This window comes from Diospyros lotus, chromosome 2 (assembly GCF_014633365.1).
Source record: "Diospyros lotus cultivar Yz01 chromosome 2, ASM1463336v1, whole genome shotgun sequence".
In the NCBI taxonomy this organism is placed as follows: Eukaryota; Viridiplantae; Streptophyta; class Magnoliopsida; order Ericales; family Ebenaceae; genus Diospyros; species Diospyros lotus.
In genome coordinates, this window is record NC_068339.1 from 14,845,218 (window position 1) to 14,861,256 (window position 16,039).

The 16,039-nt window shown below is 34.5% G+C and overlaps 2 protein-coding genes across 4 annotated transcripts; one reads left to right on the top strand and one right to left on the bottom strand.

Moving 5' to 3' along the window:
• The first annotated feature begins 11,898 nt into the window (after positions 1-11,898).
• LOC127795534 (uncharacterized) lies at positions 11,899-13,383 on the top strand. Of its 3 annotated transcripts, none has more exons than XM_052327287.1 (4): positions 11,899-12,053; positions 12,293-12,592; positions 12,805-12,875; positions 13,064-13,383. In XM_052327287.1, exons 2-4 carry the CDS (start codon positions 12,312-12,314, stop codon positions 13,072-13,074), a joined length of 363 nt encoding a protein of 120 aa, XP_052183247.1. In that variant the 5' UTR covers positions 11,899-12,053; positions 12,293-12,311; the 3' UTR covers positions 13,075-13,383. The 3 variants fall into 3 exon arrangements, with proteins under 3 accessions (XP_052183247.1, XP_052183245.1, XP_052183246.1); XM_052327285.1 differs by having other exon boundaries at positions 11,966-12,053; positions 12,289-12,592; XM_052327286.1 differs by having other exon boundaries at positions 11,967-12,053; positions 12,289-12,592; positions 12,805-12,911.
• Positions 13,384-14,138: 755 nt separating this feature from the next.
• LOC127795533 (transcription factor MYB36-like) lies at positions 14,139-15,830 on the bottom strand. The gene is made up of 3 exons (XM_052327284.1): positions 15,578-15,830; positions 15,298-15,427; positions 14,139-14,932 (listed from the first exon to the last, which is right to left on the bottom strand). The coding sequence occupies exons 1-3, from the start codon at positions 15,711-15,713 to the stop codon at positions 14,347-14,349; spliced, it is 852 nt and encodes a 283-aa protein (XP_052183244.1). The 5' UTR covers positions 15,714-15,830; the 3' UTR covers positions 14,139-14,346.
• Between the last annotated feature and the right edge of the window lie 209 nt (positions 15,831-16,039).

A 16,039-nucleotide genomic window follows, 5' to 3' on the forward strand; every position in this document is an offset into this window, starting at 1 on the left:
GGTTCAAACCGACCAAATCGCACCGCTTACACCCCTACTCTCTGCTATCTCGACTTTGCATAACACATAGTCAACTGTCCCTCGCTGTGAGTCGACTCTCAATCCAAATTTTCAGAAAAATAAAGATTTTCTTGATAATAGAATACATAGCATGAATTCATTACAAAATATTTACATTTTTTTAGTTTAAGTAAATGTCACATAAATATAAATAAGAAAGTACCCCTCATTTGGATTCAATAAAATTTTGGTTTTAGTACAAATTTGAGATTTGGCTATTTTACCACTTCCAAAATATATACTTTTTATTTCTTGAAAAATTCATTAAAACGCATTTTAACAACAATGGATATTAGTTATCAAAATATCGAGAGATAGTTTTCCAAAATGGAAATATTTTCTTGTGTGCCTCTTTATAATGCTCTAATCTTTCACTTAGAACAACTAGCATGTCTTGGTTCATTTTGATACACAACATATTATTATACTTAAAATATGTTATTCACCATAAGATATATAAAAAATTCATTAGGGGATTTAAATATACCAAAAATAGTTTTATCAAAATTATATTTTGTTAAATATCAAAATATACAATAAATTGATTAAAGCAACTTAGCTCAACACTCCTTGTATTCTAATTTAACCCTAGCTTGAGTGGCTCTTTGTTTTTCTTCGTCTGTTTGTTCTTTTCTTTGAATTTGGTTTCACTACAAGAGTTTTAACTTTTTCCGGCGGTGAAAAAATCGCTGAAAAAAGTTGAAAAATCGCCGATAAAAGTTTTATCGGTGGTAATTGTAACCGTCGGAAATACCGCTGTCGAAAAAGGTTCCTAGCGATTTTCAACTGCCGAAAAAAATTAATTACCAGTGGTTTTGATAAACTGCCGGTAAAAATAATCATTCCTGGCAATTTTTAAGAACGGTCGGCAAAATATACCTTTGTCGGCGGTTTTAAAACCGCCGACAAAGGGAGATTTATTTTACCAACGATTTTAAAACCGTCGGCAAAGGTATAATTTTGCCAGCAATTTTAAAACCGCCAGTAAAGGTTAATCGCCGGCAAAAGCTAAAAATCGCCGATAATTTTTAAAAAAAATATTTAAAAAACTACACATACGAAAACCCACGACAACAAATAACTTGTATATATTCCACACAATAAAAAATCATCAACAATTTTAAAAGATTCACCCACACACAATAAGTATAACAGTTGTATACAATAGATCTATTTAAGTATAACATCATTTAGAAAGATCAATTTTGTCTCGTCTCATTACACAATATCATACAAAAGCACATACAAAGCAACTCTAAACTAAATCATATCCTAGTGGCCTCAAATAACCCTTGATTACGCCACCATGCCATTCTCCAACCAAAATTGCATATCATATTTTGTCGATCTGCATTGGAAAACAATAGATCTATTTAAGTGTATACGTTAACTATGAAATTGCATAAAACATGTCAAAAATTACATAACAACGGTATACAATAAATCTATTTAAGTACAAATTTGTATGTACGTTAACTATAAAATTGCATATCATATTAAATGCATATAAGACAAAAACACTTACATCAGAGACCCTCCACAGTATCATAGTTTTACTATTATTAGCATCTCTCAAGACACGTATTCCAGAAAATTGTCGAGGCAATGGATATAAAGGTTTCAGCACTTTCTGAATACTAATTTCAACAAACTCATTACCTAGCTCTACTCCCCCTAGAGACTTGGTCAGATCAATGGACGCAATGATTGCCTCAACAACAATGTGGCGAGATATTCGTCCATTCATCAAGTGAACAAATTCACCAATCTGGCATATCATACAAAATAATAAGAATTACTTTTTTTCCTGTACGGAGGAAAAGTGCTTCCACATCTAAGACACGTGTTTAGTTATGGGAATAATACATCGTTTGAATCTCATAATAAAATAAAATAAAATAAAAACAGACGATGAAGGCATGGGCTCAACTTTAGCAGTGCAAATGAAATGTTTTCTATGATTAGCCAATCTGCTTTACATGAGAGATATTGACTTAAAAATATATAGAATCCTGAACACATTGGATGATTTAATTGTTATCTTATCGATTTTTTTTTTAGGTATTTGAGTTACAAAGTCAAAGCAAGTCTGATGGCTTAGTTTTGATCTTTAGAATCTATTGTGGATGGACAATACTTTTTTTTATAAAAAAAAAAATTAATTTTAAGATCAAGTAAAATCTAGGGGTTAGATAAGTAATTAAATTACTCTATTAGTCTTATAAAAAATTACCACTTAATAAATTAATATTTAAAATTATGTTAACGTGGGTGTGCCATCTTGTATATATATAAGTGTACATATTAAGCTGGAAGCTTTCAGATTATGATAGGGTTTGGGAATTTATGTAAGAAGCTGATGGCTAATGAGTCAAACAATAAGGTCCCAAAAGTTATCTAACTTCCCGTAATAATACCTAATTAAAACATATTTGTCAACTTATCTTATCTAACTTGCCATAATGAATACCTAATTAAAAAATATAATTAAAACATATTTGCCAACTTATCTTCTTCTTCTAGCTCTTTCTCCTAATTAATTACTTAGCTGATGCCAACTAATGAAAACAAGAAACACAGCAATAGAACACAACCAACAACCAGTAATTAATGTCGCTCCTTTTCCTTCCCTATCTTTCAAAACGGCGTTGCTTTGGCTTGAACTTAGAAATATCTGGATTTGGTGGGTTGTTTCAAATTGATTTATTAGAGAAATAGTGCAATATTATAAATTAAAACTAAATCAAGCACAAGGAAGACTAAGAAAAGGATAAAAGAATCAATTTAGGCGATAGGGTTTGTATGTGTTTATGCAACAGGCAAAGAAAAAATAAATCTATTTTTGAAAATTTTCAACTACCGGCCAGAAGGGTAGCAAATTCACAGATTTTCAATGGCTTATCGATCGGTTGTGTTGAACGGGGAGTAGGAGGAGAATGGAGGGCGGTGAGCCACGTGTCAGGACACCAACGCCACAACATCAACAAATTGAAATTGAAATGAAAAGGGGAAGGAATCTTGAATGGAAATGGCCTTAGATCATGATGATTGGCTTTCATTTCGTTAATAATTTGGCCTTAGATCATGATGATAGGGTTTGGGAAAAAAAGCATACTCGTCAAGACATGTCCAACATAGACAAATAACATAAATTGCTAGATGATTTTGAATTTTTAACTTGCATTCAAATAACATAAATTGCTAGATGTATGTGCATAAAGTAATTTGTGCATAAATTGCTAGATTCAAATAACATTTTGAAGTATATTAACTATTTGGTAGCAAATTATCTCTAAATGATGACCACATTCTGGTGTCGATAATCCAGCACATTCAGCTTCAAGTGATGGTGTGCTTGCACGTGTGACAGAAGCACTAGCATGTGAGAATGGTTATATTTTAAAATAGTTTAATTAACATATATAGTAAACATGTAATTTTAAATCACGAAATACACTAATGGAACAATATACCTGTCTCGGTTGTGGTGTATTATCTGGAGCCGATTGTATGTCCCATTGCCTCAAGTATTGCACGAACTTGCATTTGAACTTGACTTTGGATTTGAACTTGAAATTTTTCTTCTAGCTCGGCAGTAATTTGAGCACGCATTTGGTCATACTGCTCTTGGGGCACCTGATACTGTTGTTTTTGTCTAACCTTAGTTGGGCGTGTTCCAAGTCCTCCCATCCTTACCCTGCCATGCCCATCTTTGCCTAGTATTTGAGTGAAGACATCCTCTAGCGAATCTGGGGTTTGTTCATCATTAGATATTTGTGACAACCTTTCATCCATTTGTTTCTCAAGAAACATTTCACAAGTTAGTTACATAAGTTGACAAGTAAAAGAAACAAAATATATCTACAACTTTCAAATTTTAGAAATACATACGATTATATATGAAGATGTAGAGTCTACTATCTCTCCGTTTTTTTTTTTTTTTTGTGTGTCTTTTTAAAAAGCTTGATTCTATCTGGCTCATCTCCACTTTCAATAGTCATCTAAAAACATATATAAGATATGAAATATATTAAATGTTTAAAGTTTAGGCATTACTAATTAAATTATCAATAAATATATATAACTAATATACATTCTATTCTTACCTGGTGTCTAACTTGAGGATGTGATCGCCTATCGCTGGTGTGACCCATCTTTTGCTTATCTTGATTGACACAATTTGTCGCACTACGTTCTTACTTGTAATATGATATTAGAATTAGGTATAGAGAATCCATCTGATATATCTACCATACATAAATCATACATACATGTGCTTGCTCACATCCCCAATACTCCACAAGAACCTTCCACTGTTCCAGGTCCAACCCAGGTGGTATTTTTGACAGACAAGCCGCATCTGTCTCATAGCAATCATAATGCCTCTTCAAGGTGGCTTTGTACTCTCTCCACTTTTTGGAAGCATGTTGCAAGCAAATTGATCTCCATGTTGTGGGTACATCAGTGTTATCCTACAATGATATCCTTATTAGAGTATAAAAGTTTAGAGTCAAATAGCTAAGAATCAGAGACGTTATTTACTCACCAAGATCTCTTACCAAATGTGCTCCTTATATGGTTCCATCCCCGGTGATCTCCAATCAGTAAATGTAAGGGGAGCAATACTCCTTACCATCACACCTAGTTGGGTTTCCAACTTAGTTGCCATCTCCCCAACTAGTTGTCCTTCAACATCAAATTCAATATGAATCTTTTCCTTTCCCCACTTTGAAATTTGTCTTGATATTCCTCTTTCTTTCTTGGCAGTAGATGACATGGAGCTTGTACCTGCTAAAACATAATAACACAATAAATTCACATTGAATTAAGAAAGAATAGTAATTTATTATTGTTCATATAAATTTTTGGTATTTACCTTACTGACTATGTGAGTCTTGGGGGTTGGATTGTGAGTGGATCAAGTCCTCTTCAGGATGTTGGGGATGTGACGAGACTAGGTTTGGGATTGGATGATGGGATGGAACTGATTGTGAATCATTGTGGTGTGAATCTGTACTACGTGACATGGATCCAATTGGCCAACGAGTCTGCCTCTTAGGTGCCATCAGTGTAATTGCCTATTATTGATTTGAATGTAAAAAATAATCTATTAACATATGAGAAACAACTTGAATTAAGAATAAGGATTCAATTAAAACAATTTGAATAATTTATATATAATTTTTTATTATTATTTATTAGAAATATTAATTTTTGGCTTGCGCTTTAAAGTTTGCTAAAACACCGTATAACAGGGTACCAAATTCTAATTTCACTAGACTAAGATCAATTACGTAAACTTAGTTTGTCAATTATCTCTATTGATCTAAGACTAGCTATATATGAAGACTAATCATTTGTCAAAAAATATTAGGATCATAGCATAGCTATTTTGTGTTTCTTCTAAATATTGATGGGTTCTTGTCTAAAGAAAACCCCACAAAAAAAAAAAAAAAAATACTTGGGTTTTAGTGAGACACTATAATAAAATCAAATAATATACACAATGTAAAGGAGAATAATGATTAGGGGACTTAACATTTCAAATGATTATAAGAATTTAATACCTTTTCTCTTCTGTTTGTGCAACAACATTTGTCCAGTTTCAAATTCTTTAAAGGGGGTTTTCGTCTTAGCTGCTATTTCACATAGTACATGGCATTTTGGAACTCCTACATGGAAGTGATTGAAGAAATAGAACGTGTGTGCTATTTTGTAAATGAAAACTCAGTATACTCAGGTGAAGTATTTAGCATATTAGGTTCAGAAATTGCTTTTAAAAATTCAACATTGATAAATTAAAGCCTAAAACAGAAATATTAAACCACGTGTTAATTAATTAATCATGAAAATTAAGTTAATTAAAGACGTAGTAGTAAGATCATAATACCACGTCACGATTAGGTTGGAATTGGATGTAATATTACATATTACCCTTAATTAATTAGCAAGCAGGCAAGATAAGGATGCGTCACTTTTATACTAATGCCATTAGGGAGGTGTATCGCCAAATTCAAATCAGAGGGGGGGGGGGGGGGGGGGGGCGTCTCCAAATTGGATCCACATCAATTCCAAGACTTACAATTTCGTTTTCCATGGAAACAGGAAAAGGGCTTCCCAACTTTCTCTTGAACCCATCATAATCCGCAGCTTTTATTAGTTCTTATTTCTACACATGGAGATGGGGTACTCCCAAATGTTATCATCACTGTTTGGGAGGGGGTGTCCTATTTCGACATTAATTTGTACGATGATCCACCAAACTTGCCTTGATGGAGCTATTGTAGAGAATCCCAGTCACATCTCTATCTCTTGGAACTGCAAAATACACCATCTATTGAGATAGCCTCAAATTGCAATTGTAGATAAGAGTTGGATTAGATGACGTTAGGTTGAAAAGAGCGTTTGATATTTTCATTTTGGTGATTTCCTTCTCACGTGCATGCATTCCGTGGAAGGCCATATAACATATAATAATATACTAAAAGTCTAATAATAAGAACAAGGGATCAGAGAGCAGCCCACAATCTGCCTGCCTTGATGGCTGATGGCTGATGGCTTCATGGATCAGCTGGCAGAGGTTGGAATGGAAGTTTCGATTTTGGTAAGGAGTATTGACCCTCGATCCTCCTACCACAGAGATTACAAACTAAAGTCGCATGTTGTTTCGTAAGATTTAATACTAAGACCAAATGCGAGTCAATCAAATTGTTTTCAAATTGTTTTGGCTTTGACAATTTTATCCATCCTTAATGAGAACAAGCAATCTAGCTAGCTAGTCAACGACATTGCAAATGGAAATCCAAGAGGCCGCATATTATAAGATTGGATTATATAAAACACATAACAAGAACAATTAAAGACAAATAAAAAATAAAACAAACATTTGTATATTGCAATAGAAAAAAAAACAAATAAAAGGAACACGAGAAACATCAATTATTGGCAATTGTCAGCTAGAACACAGTTGCTCATCAAACCCATTAGCATTATATAATAATCCTCTAGTAACAAAAACACACTTCTGATAAAAAAATGTCCTAGCAAGAAATCGATCTATATATATGATCTACTTCCAAAATTGTGAAAAAAAAAAACCTACAACAGACAAATCAAAGCAGAAGCTTCAAGGCTAACCTTTTTTGAGGGTGAAGGCGAGAACGAGCGAGGGCGAGAGAGACAGAGACTAAGAGGACGAGAGCGAGAGCGAGGGCGAGAGAGACAGAGACTAAGAGGGCGAGAGAGACAGAGACTAAGAGGGTGAGAGCGAGGGCGAGGGAGGCAGCGACGAGAGCTAAAGCGAGCGAGAGAGACACAACGAGCAGACCTGAGCGAGAAAGGGTTCTAGGGTTTGCAGTAGAGATGTCAAAAGGGCCGGCCCGGCCCGAGTCGGCCCACGGGCTTTTTAAACAGGCCGGGCCCGGGCCCTTTTTCCATGGATAGGGCCCGGCCCACGGCCCCCCTACAAAGGGGCCGGGCCGGGCCCGATGGGTCCGGCCCTTTTTTTTCTTTTTTTTAAATAATTTTTTAAAAATAATACATATAATATATACATATATAAATATCAAAATAATACATATATAAAAATTAGTTTTTTTCTTTTTAAAATATTTTCTATCTTAATTCTTAAGTTTTAAATATTATCTCATCATTTTATATTTCAAAATTCTATATGCCTTATAAATTTTCTTGTGAATTGATATGAAAAATAATGTACATATAAAAATGAGAATGTTTATTTATAATTTAAATATATAAAAAATTTAACTTAAAAATTTTAAATAAATTTATGGTTATTATTTATATATATTGCGAAATTAAATTTTTTAGTATCTAATATCAATAATTACTAAAGAATAACAAAATTAAAAAAAAAATGAGTAAGGGCCTTACTGGCGAGTAAGGGCCTCATGGGCCCGGCCCATAAGGGCCCAACGGGCCACGGGCTGGGCCGTGGGCCCAATTTCTTTGGCCCAGCCCGGCCCCCCAATGGGGGCCCGGCCCATTTGAACAATAACGGGCCGAGCTAAAGCCCGGCTTGTCTCGGGCTGGGCCAGGCGGACCGCGGGCCGCCCAACCCTTTTGACACCTTTAGTTTGCATGGGGCGATTTTGGAAGAAAAGGAGATGGAGAGGAAGATTTGGACGGGGGCATGAGAAAGGGGGGGAATTTCGTGGGGTTATATTAAATCATATCCCCGGCGGTTTCTAAAACCGCCGGGGATGATCAAACATCATTGGCGGTTTTTAAAAATCATCGGGGATGTGCATTCCATAGCCGGCGATTTATAAAAACGGCCGGAGATGTTCATGAATACCCGACGGTTGCTAAAACCGTCGGGAATTTTGGTGTATTCCCGACAATTATTTAAATCGCCAGGAAAAGTTCATCGGTAATGGCCCATCTTCTTGTAGTGTTTACACAAATTACTTGAGTTTAGATTTCTTCACAGTGTTAACTCAATAGATTTACTAATCAATATTAATGTAGCCATTTTCTTAACTATATATGGATTGACACCTATTTCTAATAGGGCTTTTCATCAGCTTATTTTTTGCAATTATGATTCAAATGTTTTTTAATCAAATTGACACAATTTTTTATATCTTCATTTACTGTAAGTACTAATTTGTATATCTCATGCACTATTGTTGGCTTATTTACTTAGATAATATTTGTTAATGAAGATATGGTCTAAAAAAAGTGGGATATAGAAAACATTTCAGACAAAAATATTTTTCATTATATTTGTTAAATTTATCTGACAATTTTTAGAGAAGAAGTCACATGACTTCTTATTTAGGATTTTTCAAATAAGTTTATTTCTTCTCCCTTTAAGATAAATTTATTTTGAACCTTATAGATAAGAAAAAATGACACATATTCCCCCCAATGCATTTCAAAAAATTTAAATAGCGTTTATTAAAATGAGTAAAATAATATTAGAATGTTTTCCTGATCAAAATATAGAATAGTCGAGATAAGACTTAAAAGCATTTTAAGATTTTTGACAAACTATTTATTAAATTTTTTGGAATACACCAGAAGACACATGCATCATTTTTTTCTTATTTGTAAAGGCTAATATAAATTTATCTAGAGGGAGAAAAGATAAATTTATCCGAAAAAGTCCAAATAAGAAATCACGTGACTTCCTTTCTAAAGGTCGTTAGATAAAATTAACAAATATAATGAAAAGCACTTTTATCTAGAATACTTTTCATATCTCACTTTTTTTTATTTATATCTTGATTAATAAACAATATCTTAACAAATAATTTGATAAAAATCTTGAATATTCTTATTTTGACCATTCCTTATATTGGTCTAAAAAATATTTTAATTTTATTTTAATATAATTTTATCCTGTTCGTCTTAACAAATCAACCTTAATGTTAAAAGGGTTGCTTTGACTATTCTTGAACTATTGTTATTTGTCTATTATATCTGAATATTATAAATGTCAGTCGGCTAGCGACAACCACGTTGAAGTATTGTTAATCATCTATTATATCTATTTTAATTATTTTTTTTATGATTTGAATGATTAATGGGTATGAATCTAATCATAATGTGAAATTTATAGCTAGAGTATGTAAGCCTGATAAAATGGTGTGTTATTGTGTTTCCCATCATTCACATATGGGCATGTGACATATGGCACATGTGTAGTATATATGTATATATTTTTTAAAAATATTATTTGTACGCAAAATTTTAATCTTCATATGACACGAAATTTTGACCACACACACGTGTATAGATGTTTTGACCTTTATATGAGATAAAATTTAAAGATAAAAATTAAAAATATTTTCTATAATCAAACAAATCCTTACTTAATCAGAGAGTTACATTCAACTAATATTTTTGGATGTCGAAGAGTTCTAGTGTTACAAGCAAGTTTCGTGTAACTCATATAGTAGTGATTTTTTATGGACTTTAATACTATTTGTAAAGCGAAATCTTTATCCAAAAATATTATTTAAAAATAAATATTAAATTAAAATAAAGAATAACCAAGGTAGGATTGGATAATGACACGTTGTTGTGGTGGGGAATTGAGGAGGAACAACATCTAGTTGCTGCATCACCAGACGAGTACTAGAATGTGGACTTTGAATTTATATTATTGGAGAGAATTTTCAGCTTTTTGAGAGCATGGAATAAAGAGTAATTGGATTATTGGACCCCTTTTTTTTATTTGTAAGTTATTCAGATGTGTAATATTTTTCTGGGGATTGAGATTCCTCATCCTCAAAGCATTTGTCACCACTCATGCATGAAAGCATTTATGTGTGTGTATATACACACAATTATATATTCTTGGAATATAACAATGTGACCACTAAAAGTGGTGATTACGCGATACTCATTATAGCTCCAAGGATATAGGTCGGATAGTAAAAGAATGAACGATATGTCGATACAGTTTAGTGGATCGTGAATTTGATTCCTCTACTACACAAGGGTTAAAAGCTCAATCAAGATTTATCTCTTTCTGTATAATTAAGAGTATGAGCACAGAGAACTGCGCAAGGACGATCATCCAAGTGATACCCATAATATGATTGCATTTAATTAATTAACACTAAACAAAATTAGAATGGTTCTACACCTTAAACAGATGTATTTCTATTTGAGATTATTTTTCAATAATATTTTCATCAATTTCCAAAAAAAAAAGGTTTAAAGAGCGTTAATGACACTATCATTAGATTAAGATGTTGTGTTTTTCATTAGTGAATACCTAAATATTCCCTTCTAACAAAAAAAAAATGATGATGACAACAGAGCACGTGTGCAATATGAGTTCATTTGGGCCCAACATACCATACAAAAAAAAAGACCACCCACAAAACCCAAGTTGGTTGGAAAAAATTACCAATTGAAATTGACAATTCTTATAAATTTATATTGTATATATAAAGTCTCAACAATGATGTGATAGCACTTAAAGTCACTCAATGGAGGTTGCCGATAAGGGATGTCTGGAGACTCCAAAAGGGTCAGTTATCCACTCTAAGATCTTTATAATTCACACTATATCTCTAAGTGTATACTAGTAAAAGTTTCTTAATTACCCTTCTTCTATTTCTATTGCTAAACACTTGTTTTATTACTCCATCTACTGTGAGTGTATGGGCCTTCTTACAAGCATAAATGCAAGTCAATGTAGGGGGAAGAAAATGTCAACAGTGCATCCGTTATGAATCTGCAGCAAATTAATGCAAATGGCTTTTGAATTATTATTGCCGAAAGGGAATAGAAACAAGGTAGGACGAATATACTTTGGCAACTGTAGTGAACCGATTCCTAGTGGAAAGTTCTCCATATGTTTCCTTTTTGGTTTTTCATCATCATCAGCATCATCTCGGCTCTGCATATCCGCCTGAACTACATGAAACCTACTTAGCAGCTGCACCTTTTTCCCATAAAATCTTGGGCTCAAAGTAAGAAGAATCAAACCTTTTTCTCAAATAATGCATGGGAATCATATAAAGGATTTTCATCGTTTTGTTTCGTGCCGAATATCGTGTAATTCGTGACAAATTTTAGAATTGGTCTAATGGTAAGAGATTATGCATTTACGTATTATCTGTCACTATAAGATTTAAAAATCTCCGAAGAGGGTATGCATAAAATTTTTAATTACTTATCCGGTGTGAGTGATTTATGAGTTATTCTGCAAGATCCGTGGATTATCATTCAAAGGGTATAGCTGCAATTTAATTTAAAAAAAAAAAAAGGTGTGTTCTGGGCTTATGCTGATGATTTTATAACCACAAAAAGAAGGTAGAACGAGCAGACTGTTATTAAACTTAGATTTTTCAGAACTTCACATACAGTCTTGCAATTATTCGAATCTTTTAACTAGTATATAAACCTTCCGAACATGTCTATGAAGTTCACCATTCCATTACAGATATCTTCAGATTCGTGTAGTAACTCTCCAGCTATATATATATATATATATATAATCCCTCTACTTGGTAATTCAGTTCTTCCCTCTTCTTGCTTCTTAATCAGTGCTAGATTTTAATCTCATTTTCATCCACCCATTTCATGGCAGTAGTTAAGCATACTTTCTTCGCTGCCTTTCTCATCAAACCCCAATCTGAAAATGCAGTTATTAATTGATTTATGAAATTCACGTGGGATTATAAATTAACTAACTAAACTAGATCTCAAACTGATATATATGTGTGTGTGTGATTGTTGTGAAAGTCAGCAGTCACTGTCTTCTGGGAATGGGCAGCAGGGAAGGAGACTGGATTTGCGGCACCTGCCAGTACCAGAACTTCCGAAGGTGGGAGTCTTGCCAGAGGTGCGAAGCGATAAATCAGGTGCGAATACTGCCGGGGGACTGGTACTGCAATGTCATTAACTGCGGAGCACACAACTACGCCAGCCGAACAAGCTGCTACAGGTGTGCTACACCGAGAGACCCATGTGACACCAGCAGCATTAGTGCCTACGACGGCAGTATGGGCCTTCCCGGATGGAAAAAGGGTGACTGGATGTGCCCCAGGTTTGTTTCATGCATATTCACTTTCATTAATTGGATTTCCTCGTGAAGCTAGCTAAGTTAGTTAATTCTCCTTGCGATTCACAAGCCGAACAACATCAACATTATGATATTGAGAATAACGATACAAGAACCGATCCATACCTTTTACCAGGTGAGTTATTCTCACCGTACAATACAAATTGATGCATTTGTTTGTGTTGGTGTTGTTACAGAGTTGGATGCGGTGCCCACAACTACGCTAGCAGGACTGAATGCTTCCAATGCGGAACCTCACGATATTTTGGTGGGTGAAGCGTGATCGCCAACCTCACCAAAACAAGTGCGAATAATTAAGCGCTCTTATGCTGTATTCTGTTTAACATCTTTAATTAACTAAATGACCACTTCTCAAGTTAATTCATTGATCACACAATGTTCATAATTACATATTTTCGCGAAAATAATAATATTCCATCGTCTTCTTTGTTTCAGGTGGTGCGTGAATTAATTACAGTTAGCCCTTGATTCGGTTCACCTCGATTATAGCTGGCTTAAGCTTTCTCTCCATCCTCAGTTCAGCTCTTTCTTTTTATTTTCTGGTCCCCGGTTGGTGCCTAGCTAGTCGTTGAAGTCGAATCTATATTTATATATGTATGTATTTGTCAAGATAACCGTCGTAGACGTCTACGTACTAGTGATCTGCTGAGTAAGTGTATTATTAATGTAACTAGGTACAAGTTAACTAGAGGTGTTATTGCTTGGGATTAATAAAATCATTAGCTGTTTTTCTGTTCTCTTCTTATTACAACAAAGGCCAAATGAACTAATAATACAAAAGACATTGCCCTAATAAGGGGGGCATCCATGAAATTCGGGCCAATGACTTCAGAAGAACATGAACATGAATAAAGGTAGGATCACCTTACCACAAAACATACATAAAGACAGAAAAACAAACAATATAGATATCACTATAAAATCCAACCAAGCCCAACAAAAACCATCAACCGTCATCAACCCAATATATACTCTCAAAAGAGGTCCAACAAGAAGCCCTCAAGAGAACCCCAAAAAACATTTCGAAACAAAATGAAGGAAGCCCACCCCAGCTCGCGGCCTATCGTTGTCAGTGTCTTGCTTCTAACAAGCCCACATCGCCACTCTTTCCTTGCCACCCTTGAAACACTTGAGGCAGGAGGTCTAAACCTTGAAGGTACTCCCCAAAACCAAACCAAAAATAGAAAATAGATAAGAAAGGAGCCAAAAATAATGGACGTGAAAAAGACATAGGCAATGAAGAATGAAGAGGGGCACCGATCAAAGAATATCAGCAAACCCAACCATGCCATAAAAAAAATAAAAAATAAAAAAACTCCAGTCAACGTGATTTTCTGTTTTACAAGTGCCAAACAGAGTCTAAAAGAATCTCAAAATTTATTATCAATATAAAAATTATGAAAAATAACAATTTTAAAAGCTTAATAGTTCAAGAATTTATTTTGCATGTAAAATTCCATTTATGTGTTGGGTATTATTATTCTATAACTACTTAACTTTATTAAAAAAATAAAGCTAATAAATACAAGCGACCTGAATAATTATAATTATTGTAATATAAACACAAGCTTTAATAGCGACCATAAACACATACATACAACCTTCTTATATATGATGTTCACACAGATTTATAACAGCAGGATCATCTTCTCCCACCATTGGCGCGCAACCTTCTTATATTTGATGTTCAAATTAATAATCCTAAAAGACACAATTTTTCACTGCAGATTGAACCCTAAAAGACAGTCCTGATCATACATGTCCACAGCCTGAAGATTAATAGAAGTAGAATTCCACGACTTTGAGTCCAACTCATTAATAATATTCCAGTAATTAAGTCCATTTGCTGGATCCTCCAGATGATCTGCCTCTGTAAAACCAATCGTTTTGTCGTTGAGAAGCTGACGATGGGCTCGGAATTGTTCTTTTTCTGGCGATCTTTGCAGCACAGTCGAGAACTGTACATGTTCCAGCTGCTGATTGAAGGAATTATTATCCAACGTCGTGTCGTCCATTTCTGAATTGGGTTGATTGTTCTGCAACTGAAGGGTTTGGTCAATCATCAATTTGGGCCCCATTATAGGAGCAAAAGAGAAAGGGGTTTGGAGCTGCATGTTGAGTTGAAGCCTTTCAAGGGCTGAGCGAGCAAAAGAGTTGTCTTTTGGATCATGATCAGTGAAATTGTTGGATTGTTTATTATTGTGCCTAAGTATTCCCAGAATTCTCTTCTTCAGCTTGGTGTTCCAGTAGTTCTTGATGTCGTTGTCCGTTCTACCAGGCAACTGGGCAGCAATTATGGACCACCTAATTACGTTCATTATCACATGATGATATTAACATCTGATCAAAATAATTAAACTTTAATTTATCATCAAGACTAATAATTAAGAAACAAGTGCAAGAGATAAAGCTAGACTGCTTTATCATTTGGGGTCTGGTTAACTTGGGTTCAAAGAAAGTGAAATAGTGATATTATCATATTGAAGCTTAACAAAAGGAACTACTGTTTGTTCCCGGGATGGCCCATACATGCAGTGAGAACTGGTTAGTGTGGTGTGGACTTGGAGGATGAATCTGGAGCTCAACCAGAAGAGATATATATTGTTATCCGTGGACAAATTAATGCAAAAGGGGGAGAGGGAGAGAGAGAGAGAGTAATATATATATACCTGCTCCCAATACTAATGTAGAGGCTGCAGATGATTCTGTCTTCTTCTTCAGTGAATCCGCCGTGCTTGATGTTGGGCCTCAAATAATTCAGCCATCTTAGTCTGCAACTCTTCCCGCATCGCCTAAGCCCTGTGTATGTATATGTATGTACACAAATGGATGGAACTGAAGATTAATGGTTTGATGAAATAGATGCATCGGATACTACTAATTAAGCATCAAATAAGAGCAAATGCAGAGAGAGAGAGAGAGAGAGAGAGATTTATAAGTAAATTATACCAATTTTGTGAGGAAGAGCAATCCAGTTACCACCAGTGCCATACTTGTCGATATAAGCCTTGAGCTTTGCATCTTCTTCGGCAGACCATGGCCCCTTCTTCACGCTCGCCTTGTCACAGCATGGAGCTCTCCCCATTCTTCTTCTTCTTCTTCTCTCTCTCTCTCTCTCTCTCTATATATATATCTGAGTGAGAAAATGTTCTGATGGTTGGGAAAAAACTTTGAAGGGAAGACGAAGCTTTATAAGCAGGATGAATGGGCGATGCAATGCGAAAGCTTATAGGATTAAAAAAAAAAAAAAAAAAAACTCTCTCTCTCTCTCTCTCTCTATATATATATATATATTCTCTTGAATTCTTCCCAATCGATCTTCAAAAAAATATTCTATTACACACAGCCCATGAAACAATAACGTACATATATATCCCTGTGAAAATGTATTGAGAATCTGAGGGAAAAAAA

Bases quoted from the DNA above. Each gene is read 5' to 3' on its own strand.
- LOC127795534 (XM_052327287.1), top strand. From the start codon at position 12,312: ATGGGCAGCAGGGAAGGAGACTGGATTTGCGGCACCTGCCAGTACCAG. The intron at 12,593-12,804 runs GTTTGTTTCATG...GTGTTGTTACAG, and splicing joins GGTGACTGGATGTGCCCCAG to AGTTGGATGCGGTGCCCACA.
- LOC127795533 (XM_052327284.1), bottom strand. From the start codon at position 15,713: ATGGGGAGAGCTCCATGCTGTGACAAGGCGAGCGTGAAGAAGGGGCCA. The intron at 15,428-15,577 runs GTATAATTTACT...ATACATACACAG, and splicing joins TGCTCTTCCTCACAAAATTG to GGCTTAGGCGATGCGGGAAG. The intron at 14,933-15,297 runs GTATATATATAT...GAACGTAATTAG, and splicing joins TACATTAGTATTGGGAGCAG to GTGGTCCATAATTGCTGCCC.